Source organism: Meleagris gallopavo, chromosome 9, assembly GCF_905368555.1.
Source record: "Meleagris gallopavo chromosome 9, MGAL_WU_HG_1.1, whole genome shotgun sequence".
Lineage (NCBI taxonomy): Eukaryota > Metazoa > Chordata > Aves > Galliformes > Phasianidae > Meleagris > Meleagris gallopavo.
The window spans coordinates 389,259-410,111 of record NC_139412.1 but is presented as its reverse complement, the minus strand read 5'-3'; the positions used below and the strand labels follow the sequence as shown (position 1 = coordinate 410,111).

The 20,853-nt window shown below is 54.3% G+C and overlaps 1 protein-coding gene across 1 annotated transcript in view; it reads right to left on the bottom strand.

Moving 5' to 3' along the window:
* AR (androgen receptor) overlaps nucleotides 1–17,397 on the bottom strand; it is a 46,883-nt gene extending 29,486 nt beyond the window's left edge. Inside the window, exon 1 of the mRNA XM_085230789.1 lies at nucleotides 15,442–17,397. Within this exon, the coding sequence (XP_085086915.1) occupies nucleotides 15,442–16,406 (965 nt within the window). The 5' untranslated portion in view covers nucleotides 16,407–17,397. The remainder of the gene's footprint in view (nucleotides 1–15,441) is intronic.
* Nucleotides 17,398–20,853: the final 3,456 nt, after the last annotated feature.

The following is a 20,853-nucleotide window of genomic DNA, read 5'->3' as shown; positions in this document are numbered from 1 at the left end:
GCAGAGCTCCAGAAAATGAGTACTGAGCATTGCAGAGGGCTTAAAACACACTAAGGCAGTTTGTACAATATATGGCGAGAGTCAGACTGCCAGAAACCCAAAGAAGGGAGATAGCAGAGTGCACACAGACACAACTTGTGGAGCAGTGACGTCGGGATGAGATTCCAGCCCCATCCACAACGCAAGGCCAAGGTCAGAGCTGCTCACACTGCACCCAGCCTCTTCCACAGTGGAATCCAAACAGCTTCACTATCTCTCTTATTGCTACAGGGAGGGTTTTACTGCCATTTCAGAAAGGCTCTTGGAAGGAAAGTGAGCAGAGTCTGCTGAGTTCATAACACACGCGAACATTTCTGTAGGGTAGGAACTGTAACTCTGCAAAGTAATCATTTGCTTGTCAATTGCTTGCTTTCACCAAACAGCCTCTATTTCACAATGCTCCCAGAAGACCAAAGGCAGCTGTGGATAGGAGAGAAGCCAACCAACCACTCCTCATAACCTCCAAAGCCTCCATTTCAGCCATAAAGATGCATCTGACCCAGCAGGAGCTGAGGCACAGCTGCCCATCCCTCCCCATGCCCAGGGCTCCTGACTCTCAGTACCAAGGAGTACACTTGCTCTGGCATCAGCACGACTTCTGCAGTTCATTCCTACCTGCTGTAATTAGATCAGTCAGTTAAGCAATCCACCATGCTAACACAACACTACACACACTGGTTGTGCTCCCTGTTTTTCTTCACTTTAACATAACAGAACAGGCACAATTTCCACCCACTTCAACCTTATATCTGACCGCATTTCTCATGCTGAAATTACTCCCACAGCTGCAGCAGGACTACCCACCAGTCTGAAATGAAGAGTTACAGCACTGTTCTGTGTATGGCTGTGCTTTGATGCCTGGAAAAGTCTCATTGTTGCATCACCTCGCCCCTTGAGCAGCGCAGTGTTAGTGCTTGCGCTGACTCGGATGCAGCTGTGCTGTGCTGAGCACACTGCGACATGCTGGCTCTCCTCCCTGGGATGGCCTGGCAGCTTTGCATCCCACAGCGCTACATGGAAAGGTCCATCAGGCAAAAGTGCCTCTGGGGACATCGAGCCCCAAACTGAGGACACACACAGAGACCTGGATGACGCAGGACCTTTCCCAGCCATTTCAACTGATGTCATACCTGAGCTACAGTGATGGTATTTGCATTAACTCCTGCCTTTACAATGGTATCTTCTGTATGTGACATTTTCAAGAAAGATATTAAAAATAGCGGCTTCCTGTCGGTGGAACTGCACAGCTCTTCCCGGACAAGAGCCTATGACTCACATCACAGCACCAGCACTGCTAAGAGCAGAAGGCACGAGCCTTACGTTGCTGTTCACGTTCCCTTCTTGCTGCTGCTCCAGTCAGAGCAGTGCAGGGCCTCAAAGCGTCGCCACACTGCGCTGCCTCAGACAGCAAAGCTGCCTGGAAACTTTAAAGCATCCCATCTGTTAAAATGCTTTAAAAACATGCAGCCTTGTACACTGAAATTATTTCCCTTTTTCTAACTAGCCTTGACTGTGTTTCTAAACTGCCTGTGCTTTGTTTTCTTGTATAATTGCCGGAGGCGGAGAGCTGAGATAGCATCTCTGAGGCAGCAGAGGATGGTGCAGTGTGAACAACAGGGACGTGGCCAGGTGAATGCATGTGGGAATTTGATGTTCATGGCTGTTAAATAAATGCTAGCGGGTGACTGCGGGTGTGTGGTGCCCCTGGCGGGGGGAGAGGGACGAGCACACCCCCAGGTCAGGATCCCTTGGCTGAGCACTCCTACAGCGTAGCACTGCCGCTACGGCGGCAGCACGGTGGGGACCAGGGGAAAGCACACTGCAAAGCCCAGCTGCACAACTCCGCTCGCAAATCTCATAAATTACTCTTTTTAAAATGCTTTTTCAACAGCCCAACCAAACCGTCCCGTGCCTATTGATGGAGATGGGCAGGCAGAGTTAGCTCCGACCTTCCAGCCATGCCTCAAAATGAAGCAGAAAATGGGATGATAAAGGCTCCATAAAGCCTGAGCAGAGCCCCTCTGTGGTCCCTGCTTTGCATGGGTGCCTCTGCAGGCAGCAGACGGCTGTTTGGGCATAGCACTGAAATTGATGCTGCTCCAATGCCTAAGCTCTATCCTGTGAGTTTGAGGAGCAGCTTCAGCAAGTCAGCTCTCAGAAAGAGAAGATGAAACACATGATTTCACCAAATGGAGGAAGCACCTGAGCACCTCCTGAAAGAGACAGGCATAAAGCCATTGCAAAGATAAAGGAGGCTCACCTGATTAGTGAGCACCAACGAGACAAAAAATGAAAAAGGAGCAGTGTGATGAGGCCCCAGCCCTGAGCAGCCCAGAGGTCAGAGCTGTGCAGTGTCACCCTGGTGACTGCAGTCACCTGGAATCCACAAGGGCAGAACCTCTGTGTCCTTGGTTGCGCAGAAGCCTTCTTATCTCCCAAGGAAGCAGCCCATCCTGTACAGTGTTTTTGAGTTAGTTTAACACACACCACAATCTTCAGTCCTCAGTCCATCTCATCAGCTGGCAAAATGTGACTACAGGGAAAATCACAAAGTACACCTCATGCTTGGAGGCACCACCCTCTGGTCAGAGGGCCTGAACCCCCCAGGAACCACCTGCACTGTTACTTCTCTTTGCAAGCTGCTGCAGGCACAACAACACCTGGCTTTGCTCTGGGGATGCTCAGCCTTCCCCCTCCAGCACAGAGATGCTCATTAAGCACCGCAGCAGCAGTGAGGGGACGGGGCTGCTGGCCTCAAGCACACCTGACAAACACAGCATGGGATGCAGCAAAGGTCAGGACCTACGCTGCCCTTCCACACGCCCTCCGTGTGCAGATCCTGTCTGTTTCTGTACTACACGGATCTTAATGCCAGCACCACATCCATGATTCCGACAAGCAATCTCTGCTCACAGCACTCCACAGAGCAATACTTGTGAGCCACGTCTGCTCATACAGCCACAAACAAACCAGCGCCCATCTCCAGCGCTAGCACAAAATGCAAACAGCACTGTCAGCAGCAGAACGCTCACTCTGCGGCTGTGAGAGCACATTTGCTCCCACCAAACCCGCTGCTCACAGCCAGACCTGCCCACCTGATTCCCAGGGAGGATCGAGGAATCCTCTCCAACAGATTAATACGGGCACACGAAAACTGCAGGCTGCTGCGGGGGCAAACGGTGAATGTGTGGGGTGCGGTCAGGACCACGTGCATATCTTCAGCATTAAGAGAAGGACAGCAGCACTGCTCCAGCAGTGGGGAGATGGGCAGAGCGGGGAGCAGTGCCTGCAGGGCAGGGATGGCACAGCATGGGCAGTGCTGAGAGCTGGAGGTTGCATCCCAGCGTCATGCCCAGCCCCGCAGCACACCCAGCGGGCCATCCAGTGCAGGAGTGCACCTAAGTTTGCATCTTCATTTTGAATTGAATGTTTTCTTTTTCAATTGGGCCGTATTGATGTCTCCCCAGAGGATGAGGCAGCTGTTCTCGTTAACGAGAGCTTTCTCCTGTTCAGCAAACACGTATCTGTTTTTGAAGCAATGACATGACTTTACATTTTCCATTCTGTAACACAGAAAGTGGTGTATGGCACATTTTTTATTTATTAGATGCAGGATGAATGTTTAAATTGTGATGAAACGGGTCCTTAAAATCAAAAGGAATGTTAACATTCCTCTAGTAAGTCAGGACTAAATTCACCGAGACTGACTGTTTCTTACATTAATTGTCTGCTGAAGCCAAGAAACATCATTTGTAAGCTGTAAAATACACTGTCTCGTCTTTGCCTAAGGTTCCATGCCGCTGCTTTATGCCTCATCCTTCACACAGGCTGGAAGAAATCCTCCGCATTTGCAGTCTGCTCAGCCCCGAGCAGCTCTCGCTCTGGGCGACCACCCTGAACTGCCCTGGCTGAATACATCGATTTCCTTCTGGCTGTGTGACCACTTCAGGGCTGGTTTAGCAACGCAGTGAACTCCTGGCGCTGACTCCTCCTGGGAATCTGGCCTCCTGCAGGCTTCAGCAACAGCTGTGCACCACCTACCATTATATTTGAGTCCAACAGATCCTAGTAAACATAGGCTTCCCCATTCTTTCACAATGAGAAACTAGGAATCAGGCTCCACACCTTGCCCTGCTTGCATGGGCATAGCAGCACTCCTCTTACTGCTCACTTAAAGGCAGACAAACAGCCCTATCAGCTCTGCAGCTGGAGACATCATCTGGTGGAACTTTGTCTTTATATCCCAACCTCTGGTTATTGCCCCACGGAAGGGGTTGGTGTGCACAGGGCTGAGCCCTGCACAGCACGCCCGGACCTCAGATCCCAAATGCAGCTCCTGCAGCAGGAGAGGAGGGCTCCGTGCCTGCCTGCTGGGGATTGGCTTCCAGGCTTGGATATTTAAAACATGTCATATTTTTTCCCAGTTTATTTGGCAGTGAAATTATTGCTACAGAAACTGGCATTGCTAATTCTGCAGTTTTACGCCTCTATTGGATGAAGCTTGAGTTGAAAATGGGCAGAAATCTGGCATGGAAAATCCAGAAGACAAACAGCAGTGAGAGCAGAAGCAGTCAGCCCAGGCGGCACAGCGCTGCCCACGGGTGGCCCCACAACGAGATGTGGGGGAGGTCCTGGGCACAGCGCTTCCGCGGGCACTGCGGTGCTTGGGGCAGCCCCAGCCCCAGGAACATCAGCACTCAGTGCAGTCACACTCCTGTTATTTTTAGGTGTGTTTATATCATGATCAAACCTCTGCACAGATACAGTTGCTGGGGCAGAATGAGGGTTTGGGATATTTTGTCTGGAGGGTGGTGTAAGCTGTATCTGCAAAAATTCACTCCACTGGCAAACCACTTGTTTTCTAGAGAAGACCTCGAAACTTATGCAACGGCACCATCTCCCCGTGTCCTCAGAGCAGATCATGCTCTGAGTCATCTCAACATGCGTGCAAGTTATAATGAAGGCTTCATGTTTCTGCACCCTTTTGGCACCCTCAGCCTCGCACTCAGCTGCCAGCACAGCACCCAGAATCACATCCCTCTGCACCCGCAGCAGCAGCTTACCACCAGCTGTGCTTTGTGGCCCCGCACCACGCTGCAGCACACGCGTTGCTGCAGATACCCGAGGGCCCCGCCACCGTCCTGCACCTTGGAGCGCTCAGGCCTGGGGTGAGTGAGCAGTGCTTGGAAGGACCCTGCAGGCATGCTCAGCAGTAACCTTTGTGTGCAGCAGCCTCGTGAGAACAAGGGAAGCCTGGGCTGCTGGTGGCACACTGCATCCAGGGATGCATGCCATGCAGCACCACGCCTGCAGGCATTTCCTGGAAAATGCTGTTCCCAGCACAGCCCCAGCAGAACACGGCTCCAGCCAGAGCCTCTCCTGGCACCGTGGGAGCAGCACCCACCTGCACAGCTGCTCTGCACACTGCAGCCCTGCGAGGCCACGGCTCTCCTGGCCCCGCTGCACAGAGCAGTGCTGTGCCTGCTTTGCTCGTGCCTCAGCCCAGCCTCGCGCTCCCCCAGCAGTGAAGCAGCCAGGAGCCGTTTTCTTCCAAGCCTGCCTGTAAACCAAAACACAGATGTCAGGTCTAATTTTAGGCACCCAGCCTTGAGAGCACTCGCTCAGCTCTCTCGTAGGCCAGCAGCAGGATCTCATGACAAATCCACCATGGGTGTTGGGTGAGGGACGGGGCCAATCTGCCCCTGTGCTGTGCAGTGGAGAGCAGGTGAGTGCAGGACTGCAGGGCAGGGGGTCTGATGGGAAACACAACAGCAGCAGCAAAGTGAGGAGGTGGAAAACAGGGCACTATATCAGCGGGAAATGGCAGGAGCACACAGACACACAAGCCATACACCTGGAACATGGCACAAATGCATACACACATATGTATATACACGTATATTTTCCATAGAAAATCCAAAAAGAAATACAGTTTACCTGAAAAGCATTTGCATGTGAGATTGCTTCTGTTAACACGCCTTGCTACCACCCGGATTAAAGCAATTAACCGACTGGCAGAAAAAATTACTTTTCTCCTTTTCTATCCTTCTAAAAAGGGAAAGGACTGCACAGAGCCCATCCAAGCCCTCCCAGCAGCGCCTGCACTGCGCAGCCCCAACACGTGGGGGGGAGGAAGGAACCTTCACTGGGAATGTCTGATACAAAGCCTCGTTCCTGTACTGTTCTCAGCATGCTAGCCAAGGTCAGAGAGCTTTTCCTGCCATTTCTAACCAGCGAAGAAGCTAATGCAGCTAAAATATGTAGCAGGAGTCAAACTGCTAAGGAGCCAGGGAGAAAACAGCAGAAAACCAGCAAAGTACCGTCTCAGAAAGGCAACAGTGGGACAGCAAAGTGCCATACGTTCCTGCCCTATCCCATGGGCTGAACATGTCCTGGTGCACCCAGAAAGTGCTTTGGGGAAAGCTGCCAATCTGCCCACCCACAGCTCTGGGTATTGTGAGTGCTTCCTCCAGGAAAGGGGCAGCCGTGGGCAGGTGGCACATGGTGCCATTGAATTTACTCACAGACTCCCACGTGCTACTGGCAGCCCCCAGTGCCCCAAAGCATGCCTGAGCTGAGCACAGAAGCACCAGGAGAGACCCATCCCCTCTGGCTCCAGGGCTGTGCAGCAGTGTGATGCATTCTGCCTTTGACTGCGCAGAAAATCAGTGGGCACTGCACAGAGCTGCTGCAGGGACACCTGAGATGCCTGGGGGAGCACAGGAGCCACTCCAGCAGGATGGTGCTGGCACAGAAAGGGCACCTACTATACACAAACACCTGTGGAACTGTGGCTGGGCTTCGATATGGTTTCCATTACTGCAAAACCACACCGTGTTCTGTTTGTGTTCTAACAAACAGTTTGTACTACTTCTCAGGAGTGCCAGCATCTGACTGTGTTCTCATTCTGTAGACAGGTTCTCCCAGATGCAGACTCTGGCATTTCCAAGCCCCGGCAGAGCATCGGTGAACTTGCTCCTCCTGGCTTCTGCTCAGGTCACATTAAAAGTAAAAAAGCAGAGGGATGAGCACTCCCTTGCAGTGCTGTGCCCTGCAAACGCAGTCCTGGTGCCAGGCTGCACAGGACCAGGCTCTGCCGGGATGAATGGCACTACCAATGGTGGTTGTGGTGCACCCCTACCCTGCCAGCCTCCAGAACTGCCCCGGCCCCACAGCCCAGGAGCCCAATGCTGGCAGTGCTGGGGCAGGCAGCGCTCACACTCATACCCAGAGGGACCTCAGCCAAAGGAGCTGCTCACCAAAACTGTGCTCTCCCACCCTATTTATTGAGAAGGAATCATAATCTATTTTGCCTGGTTGCCTGGACGTTAAACGAGCTGCTGCTCAGCAGCGCTTCTGGAATTGCCATAGAATTGCCATATACGCCTTGTAGCATTTTTATCACTGTTAGAAGATATATTGAACTTCATTTATAATCACTCCTGAAGAGAAAGCAGGACTGTAATTGTTGTTGTTAAAGCAGAATGAAGCACACGTGGGCAGAGCTGTGCTGGTGCCCGGGGCTGCGGGAGAGCAGCACCACGCCGAGTGAGCAGACAGCCAGACCAGCAGGGTGTTTGCCATGACAACGGGGCCACTATCTTTTACTTCAACAGGCCTTCTCGTAGCACCATTACTGCTACAAAATAAAAGCAATTCTGGTGCATGCTGTGTGTCGTGACTGCCAGGACCAACAGCACCGAGTTAAAATCCCAACACGGCCAGGCTGTGTTCTGCCATCGCGTCGTCCCAGTGAGCAGCACTGCCTGGCCATAATCAGCTCTGCTCTTCCGGGCTGTGAGTGACCAACTGCAGTCTCCATCCCAACACACGCTGCTGTGTCTGCCGGCCCTGCAGGCAGTGTGGTGACACGGGCTGGCAGCACTGCGCTTCCATCACAGCCAGAGAAGGATGAAGGGATAACACCACGGTGTACACTCAGTTAGTTCCCTCCAGTCCCCCATACAACACAGTCCTGAAGCTCTATGGCAGCTGCCCTGGCTCCCCCACAGACACGAGGCGTGGGGTCCCTCTCACCTCATGTTGCCATGCTGCCAGAGCAGATTTCTCATGGCCCTGCTGTCATAGCCAGCATCATAGAGTGCTGAGCACTGCCTGAGTGATGAGCAATCATAGAATCCCAGAATCACTGACTTTAGGAAGATCCCCAGCCCTACCCACCATGCCCATCACCACGTCCCTCAGTGCCACATCTCCACCTGCTCCTTATGGAGAACCTCGGGGAACGGTGACTGTCAACTGTGCAGCCTGTGCTGTGCACCACCACTCTTTGGAGAAGAAATTGTTCCTAATACCCGACCCGACCCTCCCCTGGCACATGAGGCCATCACTTCTCATCCTATCACCGTTATCCGGGAGCAGAGGCTGACCCCATCTCACTACAGCCTCCTTTCAGGGAGCTGGAGAGAGCAATGAGTTCTCCCCCAAGCCTCCTCTGCTCCAGATTGAGCCACCCAGTTCCCTCAGTTGCTGCTCATAAGACACAGATCAGAGTGCAGCACCAGCACCAAAATCCTCCCCCAAAGCATTCCAGTGCCTTGGGATGCCCAGGGTGAGCTGGCTGTGGGCTGACACCACTGCTCATGAGATCTGCACCCTCTGACCACCCCAGTTCCCTGGCTGCAGGCTCAGGCTGAGGAGAAGTTGCACTTTCCCTCCATACAAGTTTGGCTCTCAGTCACACAACCATTGCACACAGTGCAGGGATGAACAGCTGCCAGCAGCAGGAGTTTCTTTCTAGAGAGTTTCCCACAGAACAACTGCCTTTCAGTGAATGCTTATCCGATAAAATCGAAATGCTATCAATTTTGGGACGATAAAATAGGAAGATTTTTGCTCTCATGTTTAGCTCTGCAGTGCTAGCCTTACAACCACAGCAGGAAAGGATCCATCTACAGCAGAGCAGCTCGTGCCCCAGCAGCAGACCACAGCAGTGCCCAACACAGAAATCAGCACCCACGCCTTAAAACCAACAATTTATACAATCAGAATTAAATGAAATGGAGAAACAACATGAATGGCAAAAACTGCAGGCCAGAGGGCTATTTCTCTCTGTTACAAATTATTTTTAACTCTGCAAAAGGAAACTGCTTTCATCACACTGGGACAAAGTGTTCCAGTACAACTACAAAAATTTGCAATATATTTTAGGAGGTTTTTGGATTCCTTGCTGCAAGAAATGCCACCGCGTCCCACTCTCCGGGTGGTTGGGGACGCGCTGGGATTCGTCCCCTGCCAGCAGCGGCAGGGAGCTCCCACCGGCCGTTTCACTGCGGTTTGCCCTGAGCCCGAGGCGCAGCCCCGCGGTGCCGTGCTGACACGGAGCAGCGCTCCCCGGCCGGAGCTGGCGCCGCCGGGAGCGGGGAAACGCGGCGCTTCCCCGAAGGAGCATCCGGAGCGCAGATGGCATTCGGTGCCGCGATACAATGTTTTGTTTAACTGCCGCACGAACCGTCCTACGCCCCCCGGCCCCGAGCCAGGCCCGGGGGCAGAGACTTCCAGGAACCGCCGGCCCCGTGCAGCGTCCCAGGGCCGCCGCGATGCCCGAGGACGGTGCGCGGGGATGCGGTCGCATCGCACCGCCTGGGGCTGCCGGCCAGGACCCCCCCGCGCTGCAAATCGTGCCTCATCCCCATCCGCGGTCCCTGAAACGCACGCGGCCCTTTCAGCCTCGCCAGGAAGCACCGGAGCGCCTCCGACGTTTCACTCGCGCTCTCCCTGGAGCGGATTTCCCGCAGAACTGCGCGCTTGCACTGCGGGCTGAGCGCAGAGCGAAGGAAGAACAGCGGCATCTGCGTAACGAGGTAATTCCGGCGAACACTGTAACCAAAGGAAAGGCTGCCGGAGATGCCGGGGTGGGAGAGAAGAGCTGGGTCCTGCAAACGCTCGCTTTCCCTGAGCTGGTGCAGTGGTTTGCCGTGCCGGACAGAGAACACAAACACTCCTGTAACAAAGCCCCACCTGTGCTCTCACACCTTTTGATGTGTTATTCCTTTGGTGAATTTTTCCTAGTCCTCAGATAAGTGCCACGCACAGCTCATACTTTCATTGCATCAAGTGCTTAAGGGAAACTGGGAAAGAAAAATCAGTGAACGCACCAAGAATGAGACTTTGGAACAAATTTCCGGAGAGTGAGAGCTCAGCAATGCAAGAGCTGGGGAGCGGAGCTGGGTAAAGCACCAAGGAGGATGGGGGGAGTCTGCCACGGAACATTTTTTGCAGTGAATGGATGAGAAAGCACTGGGCTGCACTGCACCTGTGGGGCACAGACCCTGCAGTGTGAGGGGACAGAGCTGGACAGGGCCACAGATGTGATGCCAGATGGGAGAGCTTGTCATGGGACATGGTGCCAGTGGTAGAAACAGGGGGAGAAATCCAGAGCCAATGCAATGAGAGCACAAGAAGCAAACTGGCTAATAAGGGGGGGTGGAAAGTGGTGTTTTTCCTTCATTCACTCCTCAAAGGGATTCAGGAGGTCCCGTGCACCAGCAAGTGGCTGCACAGCCAACACTGGGTAGTTCTGCAGGGTGAGCACAGCTAACGCTGGGAAAGAGAATCTCACTGTGATAAGTGAGATCTAATTCATGGAAAAGATGAAACAAATTAACAGCATCAAAACGAAACGAGAACAGATCATCCAGCACAGCATGAAGTAGAGTAAATGAGGCCTCACCTGGAGCACTGCGTCCAGATGTGGAGTCCTCAGTTCAGGAGAAACAGGCCTGTTGGAGTGCATCCAGAGGAAGGCCACAAAAATGATCCACAGAATGGAACACCTCTCCTATGAAGACAAACTGAGAGCCTGGAGAAGAGAAGGCTCCGAACTGACCTGAGAGCAGCCTTTCAGTATCTAAAGCGGAGCTTAAAGAGGGGAGATTTAGGTTGGATATACGAAAAGAGTCTTTCCCAGCGAGGCAGTGAGGCACTGGAACAGTGCAGAGAGATGTGGAGGATACCCCAACCCTGCAGACTTTCAAGGTGAGGCTGGGTCAGGCCTGGGCAACCTGACTGAGCTGTGGATGTCCCTGTTCATTGCAGGGAAGCTGGACTAGATGACCTCTGAAGGTCCCTTCCAACTCAAAGTTCTATGATTCTATGAAATGAGGTTGGCCTTACACGTTGCCATTTTGCAAGCAGTTCTTGGAAGTGCGGTGAACCTCAGATGATTTGCTACCAACACTGGGTGACTCCGCAGTGCTGCTCCGTGAGGACACAGCGAGGCAGAGCCCTCAGTGCAGCTGCTGCCCCATCCCGCTGCCCACAGCCCTGCCCAGGCACAACAGAGGAGCAGCTCAGATACCTGCTGAAGAGGTGGCTCCCATGGGAATCTCTGTTCCTCAAAACAACGGCGCTATTTGGGAACTCTCTCTGCACCCCATTCTGTGCTCAGAGCAGCCTCCTCAGCCCATCAGTGGGGAAACTCTGGAAGCAGCCTCTGAGTGCTGTGCCCTGAGGGAGCTCAGCACTGGTTCCCCCTTCCATGTCTGTCCTGCATCCCTCTCAGCAGCCCCACAGCTCTGCACACCGCTGAGGCCTTCACCCCAGCTCCATCCCCATGGCTCTGGTTGCACACAGAGGTGGTGGAGCACTGCCAGAGGCAAGCAACAGGGGCTGCAAGAATTTAAGATACTTTCCGGGTGTGTCGTAGGGATGGTATCTCCCACTGCAAGTTTTCTGTGATCTCTGCTGCAGCCAGGAGCACTCAGCTCTGATACAATTCACAGCCTGCTGAGTGAGATGGAGTGTGTGGCAGACAGTGCTGCTGTGCATGGAGCTGTGCCTCGTGCAACAGTGTCAGAACACAGTGCCCAAACTCTCCTGAAAAGGGGCAAATACTTCCCTGTGTGGTGCAAGAAGAACCCAAACCCAGCTGAGGAAACTGACCATACCAGTGCCGATGTCTGCATTTACAAAAGAAAAAAAAAAAACAACAAACCAAGAATTGAATGGTGATGAGGAAGAATTTTTCATATGCTTTTTCCTCTCCTTTTATCAGGAGCCATCAGAGAGCCATAGCACATCAGTGACTTTCCCAGCTGCCTGCAGCACGGTGCCCGTGGGATCCGTGCACTATTTGTACACGTTACAGAGCTGGCCCCAGGGATGGGCTTCAGGAACAGCATTCCTCCACGCACTGCTCCTCTTCAAAAGAAACATTTGCATAATATTGCCATTCCCAAGCAGAGAAGTCAGGTTGGCAACAGGGAGAGGGTGAATCCCACTTCTGCAAAAGCCTTTGAGTGCTTCCAGCACAAAGCTGGGGATCTGCAGTGCAAAGCCCAGCACAGGCAAGCATAGTGTGGGCTCCTGGCACAGAGCTGAGCATGGCACAGCCGGGGGCATGGGGCAGTGCAGGGGCAAAGCTCAGAAGCATGGCATGGCTGGGGAGCCCAGCACTGCAGAAACACGGCCTTCCGCTTGGCCTCACCTAGGGCAAGCTGCTGCCCTTGATCTCATTGCCAGAACCTTATCTCCTCCTTCAACAGGCAGAAATCGTTACAGGTGTTATCTGTGAGTGGTATCATGATTGCGGGGCTCGCCACAAAGAAGAGTGTGTGGTCACTGTGCTGAGTGATGTGTAACCCCATGGCACACACCCACACAGACCACAACTGGATCAGAGAATGGAATCTGCAGAGAGGTACAGCCTGCACATATGGGCTCGCAAAGCAGACAGCAGCAATAGGAAATGCCCTGTGGGGACTACAGGGTGAGCCAGGTTTCTCTGAGCCAAGTATCCCCTGAGTTCCTTTATCACCTTCATGCCCACTGTGACAACAACAGTTCCCCCTTTGCATTTATTTTAGTTTAAAACAAATAGCCTAAACCTTTTACTTGCTTCTACGTTCTTAATCTTAAAGTCACCCCGTGAGCTTCAATTTATTCTAACAAGTCAGTTTCTCATTCCTCAATCACGTTATGTGGTCACCTTACAGACTGCAGGCAACAGTCACTCAGCTGGCAGAGCAGAGACCAGCATCCCCAACCCTGCAGTGGAAGAAAAGCTTGGATTAATTTGTTAATCATACACAAGCATTGTTGCCACATTCACATACACTGTATCAAAAGCTTAACGTTCAGTCAAGTTGTGTTAATGCCCTCTTTGTCTCCTGTGTAACACAGCAGTGTCTCTAAACACAGGCAAACCTCTGCACAAGCACAGGGGCAGGCAGCAACGATGCATCCATCACAGCCCTGACCCCGCTGCTGCTACAGCCCCATCCCACACCATGCCCAGACGGCTGCCCACAGCAGGCAGCAGCAATGGGACCCCGAGGACAGCATCTGAGCAGAGTTAATGCTGGGCCTGGCTGCTGCTGACTGTCACATCACAGCTGTGTGCCACCAGCAGAGCCATGGCAGCAGCACACCTCAGCCCTGCCAGGCAGCCACATTCCCTCAAGACTTTGGAAGGGAAACCCCAAAACGAAACCCACAGTGCTCTACATGAAAGGAAAGTAGAAACAGCTCCCCACAAACACGCTAAGAAACAGAGGTTGTGTTCAGGGCTTGATGTTACAGGGTAAGGCATCTATCTGCTGAAGTGCCTGTATCTAACCCAGACTTTGCAAGCACTCAGAGAAAAGCAGGCTGTGCTGCAGCTGCCCATGTTACAAAGGCATAGGAACCTGAAGTGCAACAGGACAGTGCCACTGCTGAGAGCCCCGCAGAGCACTTCTGCCTCCTTCCAGGGACACAGTTAAGGCATGGGGCTTTCTGTGCCAGCTGGCATCCCATGTCAACTGGATAGGATCACCACCGACCTTTGGAAACCAGCAGTTACATGAGGGCCAAGCAGACTGCCCTTCAACACAGGAACTTCATTGTGAAATGCTCCAGGTTCCTTATCCCTTCCTCCTTAGCACTGCTCTGCCCAAGCTGGGCATGACATGCTGCCCCCAGCTCCAGCCTGACTTGCTGCTGCTGCAAAGCCAAGAGAAAACAAACCCCAGAGAGCAGCAGCAGAGGAATTGTACGTGGTGCAGTGAGCGGAGGTGTCACCCAGACATCCACAAACCTGAGGGCACCAACCCAGTCAGCTTCAGCCTGAGCACAGCCCGGTGTTCCTCCCAGCATTGCGCATAACACACAATGGGGTAAGCACCACTACTTGCTCTCCGTGGCCACGCAGCAACACAGAAGCACTGGGTCCAAAGCACCAGATCAAGGTGTTCTAAAGAATGAGGGGCCCCCTGAGCTCTGCTGCAGATGTGGCTGGGCACAGGATAGCAGGGGATGGGAATGGAGCACCACATACACCCAACCCTGCCATGCTTCACCCAACGTTCCTTACCTATACGCAGTTGTATCGCATGGGCTCCCAGGCAGACAGCACAGCCCTGAGCTTCACCTGCTGCAGCCAGGCACCTCCATTTCCAGATGCCAGTAATTGGGAAGCAAAACCCCCCCAGCTGTACCCATCCCCAACAGCTTCACACTGCTCTCAGCAGCTTTATATGGCCCGGGAGCAGCATGCTGTGCACACAGGTCCTGCTGCTGGCACTCCGTTCACAGCTGCACTCAGTGGGACCCTTCCTCACTTTTATCCCCTTTTTTTCCCCCCAACCTGTTTCTAGGTAGAATGCACAAATACATTATTGTATGGATGACAATTACTACGCTACTCCAGTACAAACGTGAGCACTTCAAAGCAGCAGAATGAGCGCAGCAGCACAGGCGGGATGTGTTTGCACGGAGCTCATTTACAGGGAAAATCCCATTGTGTTCCAATCTCTGATCGCAGCGCCCGGCGAGGTGCAGCGCTGTGCCCAGGCTGTGCCTGTGACACCACTCGGAGCTGCCTCCGTGCCCGCAGTGCCCACCGTCGCTTTTTGGTTTCCAAAATTCAAGGAAAATCCCCTCACTGTTGTTTTCTCACTCCTGGTTCCATCGGCTGCAGCGACTCTCCGTCAGTAACATTTTTGCTATGAGGAGGGAATCGCTCAGTCAGACAGAAGTGTAATGTTTGCCCTCTGCTTTGCACTGCGTGTGCCCATTGTGCAGAGACAGCCATCTCCTTTTTTGAGGTTAATGCGTCAAGAAAACCACTTTTGACCAAGCGCATTTTCCCAAGCACATCAGTTTCTGCTTTTCCAGTTCTGAATACCGTTTTACCTCTACCCAAAACACACCTACTCGTAGTCAAGCCGGAGCCGCAAAGCCCGCTCGGTGTTTCCACGTCCGCACACGGCACCGTTCGATGCAGGACGATGGTTCTGACCGCAGAACCATCGCTCTGCATCGAACGGTGCTGCGGTCGGTTATCACACACCGGCGGTGCTCGGGACGCAGAGGAGCTCCGCCTGCACGCGGCACCGAGAGGAGCTGCGGGAAGAACAGGACGGAGGAACCGCGAGCGGCAGCGGGACGGGCGGCACTCACCGGACGTCTCCGTAGGCTCCGGCATAGCCCTCTGCCCAGGGTCCCAGCTCGCCCTTGATGCAGGAGCCGGGGGCGGCGTAGGGCGCCCGCCCCATCGAGTACCACGCGTCGGCGGCGAAGTCGGCGTTCTCGGCGTGGCCGCAGCCGAAGGCTCCGGGGGCCGGCTCGGTGCAGGGCCCGTACAGCTGCCCCTCGTCGGCGAAGAAGGAGGGCCACGGCGGCGCGGGGATCGGCGCGCCCCAGGCGCCGACGGCCGAGGGCTCGGGGGGCCTCTCCAGCTTGATGCGGGCGGGCGGCGAGAGGACGAAGCAGTCGCGGCCGGGCGGCTCCTCGGGCGGAGGGGAGACGCGGTACAGCGGCAGCCCCGCGGGCACCTCGACGGCCAGGGCGGCCTCGGCGCCGCTGCCCTTGAAGGCGGCCGGTGCGAGAGGCTCCGGCGGTTCGGCGGCGTCGGGACGCGGGGCGCGGGGCGGCCCTCCGGGCAGCGCGAACATGCAGTCCTCGCGGGGCGGCAGCTCTCTGGGCGCCTCCAGCGCCTCCACCGCCAGCCCCATGGAGGCGGACACGGCTTTGCAGAGTTCCTTAGCGCTGTCGCCCAGAAAGTCTTCCTTGGGCGCTGGCTCGGCTCGCCCGGCCCCCGGCTCGGCCTCGGGCGGCAGCAACGGCAGAGCGCTCGGCTCGCCCAGCAGCTCCTTCAGGTCCCCGGCGCACGGAAAGGGCGAGCCCATGGCCGGCCGGGCGGCGGCGCGGGGCTCGGGCAGCGGCAGGAACGCGGGCGAGACGACGGGCGGCGGGCGGGGGCTCTGCGGGCACGGGGCTCCCGGTGCGGGCAGGCCGGGCCCCGGCTCGTCCCGCGGCGCCTGGAACGCTTCGCACACGCTCTGGAAGAACGTCTGGAAGGCGCCGCGGAAGGTCCGTCCCGGCGGCCGCGGGTACACGCGCCCGATCCCCAGCTGCACCTCCATGTCCTCGGCGCGGTCCCGGCGGCGGAGCGAGATCCGAGCGGCGCTTCCCGGCCGCGGCCCCGTTAGCGGCGGTTCAGCCCCGCGGTTCCATCGCGGCGCGGGGTGCGCGGGGCTCCGCGCAACAGGCCGGGAAAGTTGGGCCGGGAGGTGCTCGGGCCGGGCCTCCGCCGGCGTCTGCCGAGCGCGGCTCCTCGTAGCGCTTTTGATCGGCGGCCGGGAGAGCGGCGGCGGGAGGCAGGATCGCGCCGAGAGGAGGCGCGGAGAAGGAGACCGCCCCGCGCCGCGAATTCGGTCCCGGGTCTCCGCAGTGATTAATCCGGTAACCCACGGGCGGCTGCGGGGGCCGCTCTGGGGGCGGTGAGAGCGAACCCCGGGGGCGGCTCCGCACGGCGCGGAACCGCAGCGTCGCCGCCCGCCCCGCCGCTCCCGGGCTCGATGCTCGGCGCGGCCCCCGCGGGCGGATTGGGGCCGTCGCGGGCTCTGGGAGGGGACCGGGACCGCTCCGCTCTCGCCCTCCTATGCCCGAGGGCCGCTGAGCTCGGTTTCCCCCACCCCCTCTCCCTCCCTTCTCCGGCGCACGGTGGGTGCCGCGCGTCGTTCCTCGGCCCCGCTTTGGCTGCGAACGGCGGACCTGAAAATCTCTGAGGTGTCCCCGACCTGCCCCGTTCTGCTCTTCGCCTGCTCCAATCTGTGCGGCAGGGCGGAATTAGGGGAAGAGCGTTCCCCTCGCCGGGCGCTGGCACTGCCGTCGGGACTTAGCTCAGCCGCGCTGCCCTAACGTGCCCCTGTGCACTTCAGTATCTGCACACTTTTCTCTTTGCACCTACAGAAGCCCAGCGCTCTTTGTTGGCGAGCAGTGAGGTGGTGGCTGTGCACTCCGTTCCCTGCTCCACATCAGCCATGGGAGCAGCAATGCGTGCCTCCGTCCCGCAGGCAGCGCAGAGCTGCACCCACGCAGACCCCTCTGGCCAAGCGGCCAACGGAGCCCATCGGTGTTGGACCTCCTGTAAACAAGTCTTGAGCTCCCCTTACTGGCCCCGTCACAGCAGTCCTAAGGCCACTTTCTGCGGTAGGCGCCGTTCCCAGGTAACCCGATAGCAGAGATGTGCATCTGACATACAGCGGAATAAACCCATTAATTCCAACTCATTTGGAGACAAAGGAGGAAAGAAAAGCAATGATTTGTTGCAAATGGATGGGAAGAAGCGGAGCCAGTTGGGAAAATGAAGGATCATTTTCCATCTTCTAAAAGCATTTTTACAATCCAGAGAAGATGGAAAGAAATAAAGTGAAATGCAGCCCCGCGAGGTTTGGCCGCGTCCCCACACCGAAGGCAGCGCTGGGCTGCAGCCCTGGGGTGAGGGCTGTGCGTGGGCTCCGGGCACACTGGGGACACCAAATGGGCTTAATGATGAGTGGCACAGCCCTGCAGGGGGAAAGCACAGCTGAAACCTCGATGTGCAAAAATAGAGGGAGATGCCATAACACGTGTGGGCAGTGTCCATGCAGATCAACACAGAGCTCAGCAGTCCCACACAGCTCACACAGCCGGGTCCCTCCCAGCTGCATGTGGCTCCATTCCGGGGCTCCGTGGGGCCGGGGGGCTGTGAGGGAAGGAGCTGCCCGTGGGCAGGTTCACGTGGAAAGGGTTTTCACGGAGAAATACATTGATGTGCATTCTCTCAAAGAACAGATACAAAGCTTTAGTTGGGTTTTCTGAAACGTTAGCAGCAATATTTCAAAGACCTTTTTTTCCCCTATTTTTGCACAGATGAGTCCCTGTTACAGCCATGTGGTGATCATGATCTGGCCCTGCCAAAAGCTGCTCTGTTCTCCAGTAATGGTGGCACAAAATCAGAATCCTCAACCAAACATTGCAGTGGTATCCCCTGGGGAAGATGGAGAAAAGGAATCAAGCGTCCAGAAAGATCTACTGCTGCTCCAAAGGCAAGCAGACATCTGCCAAGTGCTGCGGATTCCCCTTGCTCCTCCAGCAGCCAATAGCTGAAAAGCTCCAGAGCAAAATATATGGACTCTGGAAAACACCAAGGGGAGGATTCTCACAATTAGCACTGAGAAATGCATTGGGTAAAGCTGAGGGTCAGCACTGTAGTGTAATTAATCACCCAAGGAACAGACGGCTGTGTTTCAGAGAGCAGGTGTTCCCATGTGTGATGCTGACAGGCCATGCAAGAACTCATTGGACACACCATGGCCATGAAGAAAGTGATGTGCTCAGCCTGCATCTATGGAGAGCGCTGGGATCCATGGGGACCTGGGGGAAGTCTGTTCAAATAATCCATTCTGTCTGGGACTGGATATCCCTGTGCCTTTACATGCGTGTTCCTGGCTCTCAGCTCTGTGGCTGGTGTTGTTCTGCTGCCCTGGTGCTCTCCATCCCTTGGCAGTGTCTGTGGGTGCATTGTGCCACAGCTGCAGCTTGGTGTGTGTGTGAGACACCCAGCAGATGTGCATGAAGGACTGGGAAATGCTGTGTTCCTCTCAGCATACAGAGCCAACGTTCTACTTCTGGCTGCCTGCCTGCTTGATTGAGATTGGTTGTTTCATGAGCAATTTTCTGATTGGAACTTCACATAAACATGAAGAAGGTTCTTTCTTCTTTCTCTCTTTTTCTTTCTCTTCCTTCATTTCTTTCCTTCCTTTCTCTCCCTTCCCTTCCCTACCTCCTTTCTTCCTTCCTTCCTTCCCTCATTTCTTTCTCCTGAAAAGCACTTAATTTTCCCCACATTCACAGGTTTCTTTTTAAGTACTACTAATGGATTTTCTGGTGTGTAAGCATATGATTGAGTGCTATTTTTTAAAGGCTTCATGTATGTTAATCTTTGTAATTATCCGAAGGAGAAAATCGTGCACTGCTGTTGCACTCAGTGCTTTGGCAGTGCTTTATTTGTAATTGTTATCCTATTAAACATTGCATTCTGCAGCAATTTGGAGTTGTTTTGCTGCTTTTATCAAAGTTTTCCATAGAACTGCTCTGCACAGTGCAGCAATCAGACGCAGTATCCGATTTGCATCCATCCCCCTCTGGGTGCTGTACATAAACTGAGTGAAATAATTTGTGGAAAGACTGAGCAAAACATTTCAAAATCAGTTAAAGTACACATGAAGAATTTTAAGACTGTTTTAATATGGGGGTGTTCTCATGTAACTAACATTGAAAAACCTGGAAAAAAAAAGGTCAGAGGTGTACTTTGATATTTGCAATATTCCTCCCTTTAGATAAGTAGAGAAGTGGAGCCCTTGGCAGTGATCCACCTCCCATCAGCATGGCTCACACAGCAGATTGCAGGCTGTTTGTGCATCCAACGAGCTGTGTGTGCTGAACACGCACTGCAAAAGCAGATGTGGGGCTGTGTGTGTTTGGGTGGTAGGGAGGAACCTCAGTGCTTTGTGATCTGCAACACAAAATAGGCATCTTAATATAGGAACCCTATCTTACAATATTAAAGATGTTTTCTTCTTCTTTCATCTTGCAGAAAGCCAGCTAGCATGTGTTTTATTACTCCAGTTATACATCTTAGAAGCAGTTTCTCCATTATTGGAAAAGAACACACTCTTCTTGCCTTGAATTCAGACACATCTTAAGCATACCCCAGGAACAGAAGGAATTTATTCCCTTTACTTCACGTTAGGAATGCTGGAGGTTGCCATGACTCTCCTTTTCAGTGGCTCCATCACTGCAAACCTGTACCCTCAGCAGCTGCTGCACACAGCTCTATTACATTGCCCATAGCTCTTCCCTGGTTCCCTGGCTCTTCCTCCAGCTCTGTTCTCAGTGAGAGCACGGCTGGGCTCAGAGAGGCACACTGGACTTCCAGCCCTCCTCAGCACAGGCCGTTTGGAATCTTTACAAGGATGTTCCTGAAATCCTGGCCTTTGTGACACTGCGTGCAGTGCTGGGACGGATCTCAGCTCACCAGGGGGATGCTTGGTGGGGCAACGCAACCATCCACAGCAGGGCTGTGGGCAGGGGCTGGAACCAAAGCTCCCATTGCTGCTCACTGTGACAGTGACAATGGCCATGCAGAGACCTTACAGCGCTCACCCGGAGCACATGCTTTCTCCGGACAGCAAGAGAAGGTTCCTCATCAAGAGGTTTCCCTGGTGAAGAGCTGAGTTAAATCAGGAACTTTGCAACAGGTAAACACGCAATCTGGAGATGTTATACAATTGTTCATCCTTAGAAAGATCAAGGAGGCATTGACTTTTCAGAATAGAAAGAAGAACACGGCACTCTCACGTCAGCCTGATGCACACCTGTCAGGAGCTGCATTGTAGGCACGTGGGTAAACGCAAACGCTGCCCAGCCTGTGCTGGAGGATAACAAATACAAAACTGGGGGTGGATTTATATTTTTTAATGCAAATGCTACAAGAAATTCAGCAGTTTTCTCTGACACTCTGACCATGACACATGACAGCACTGC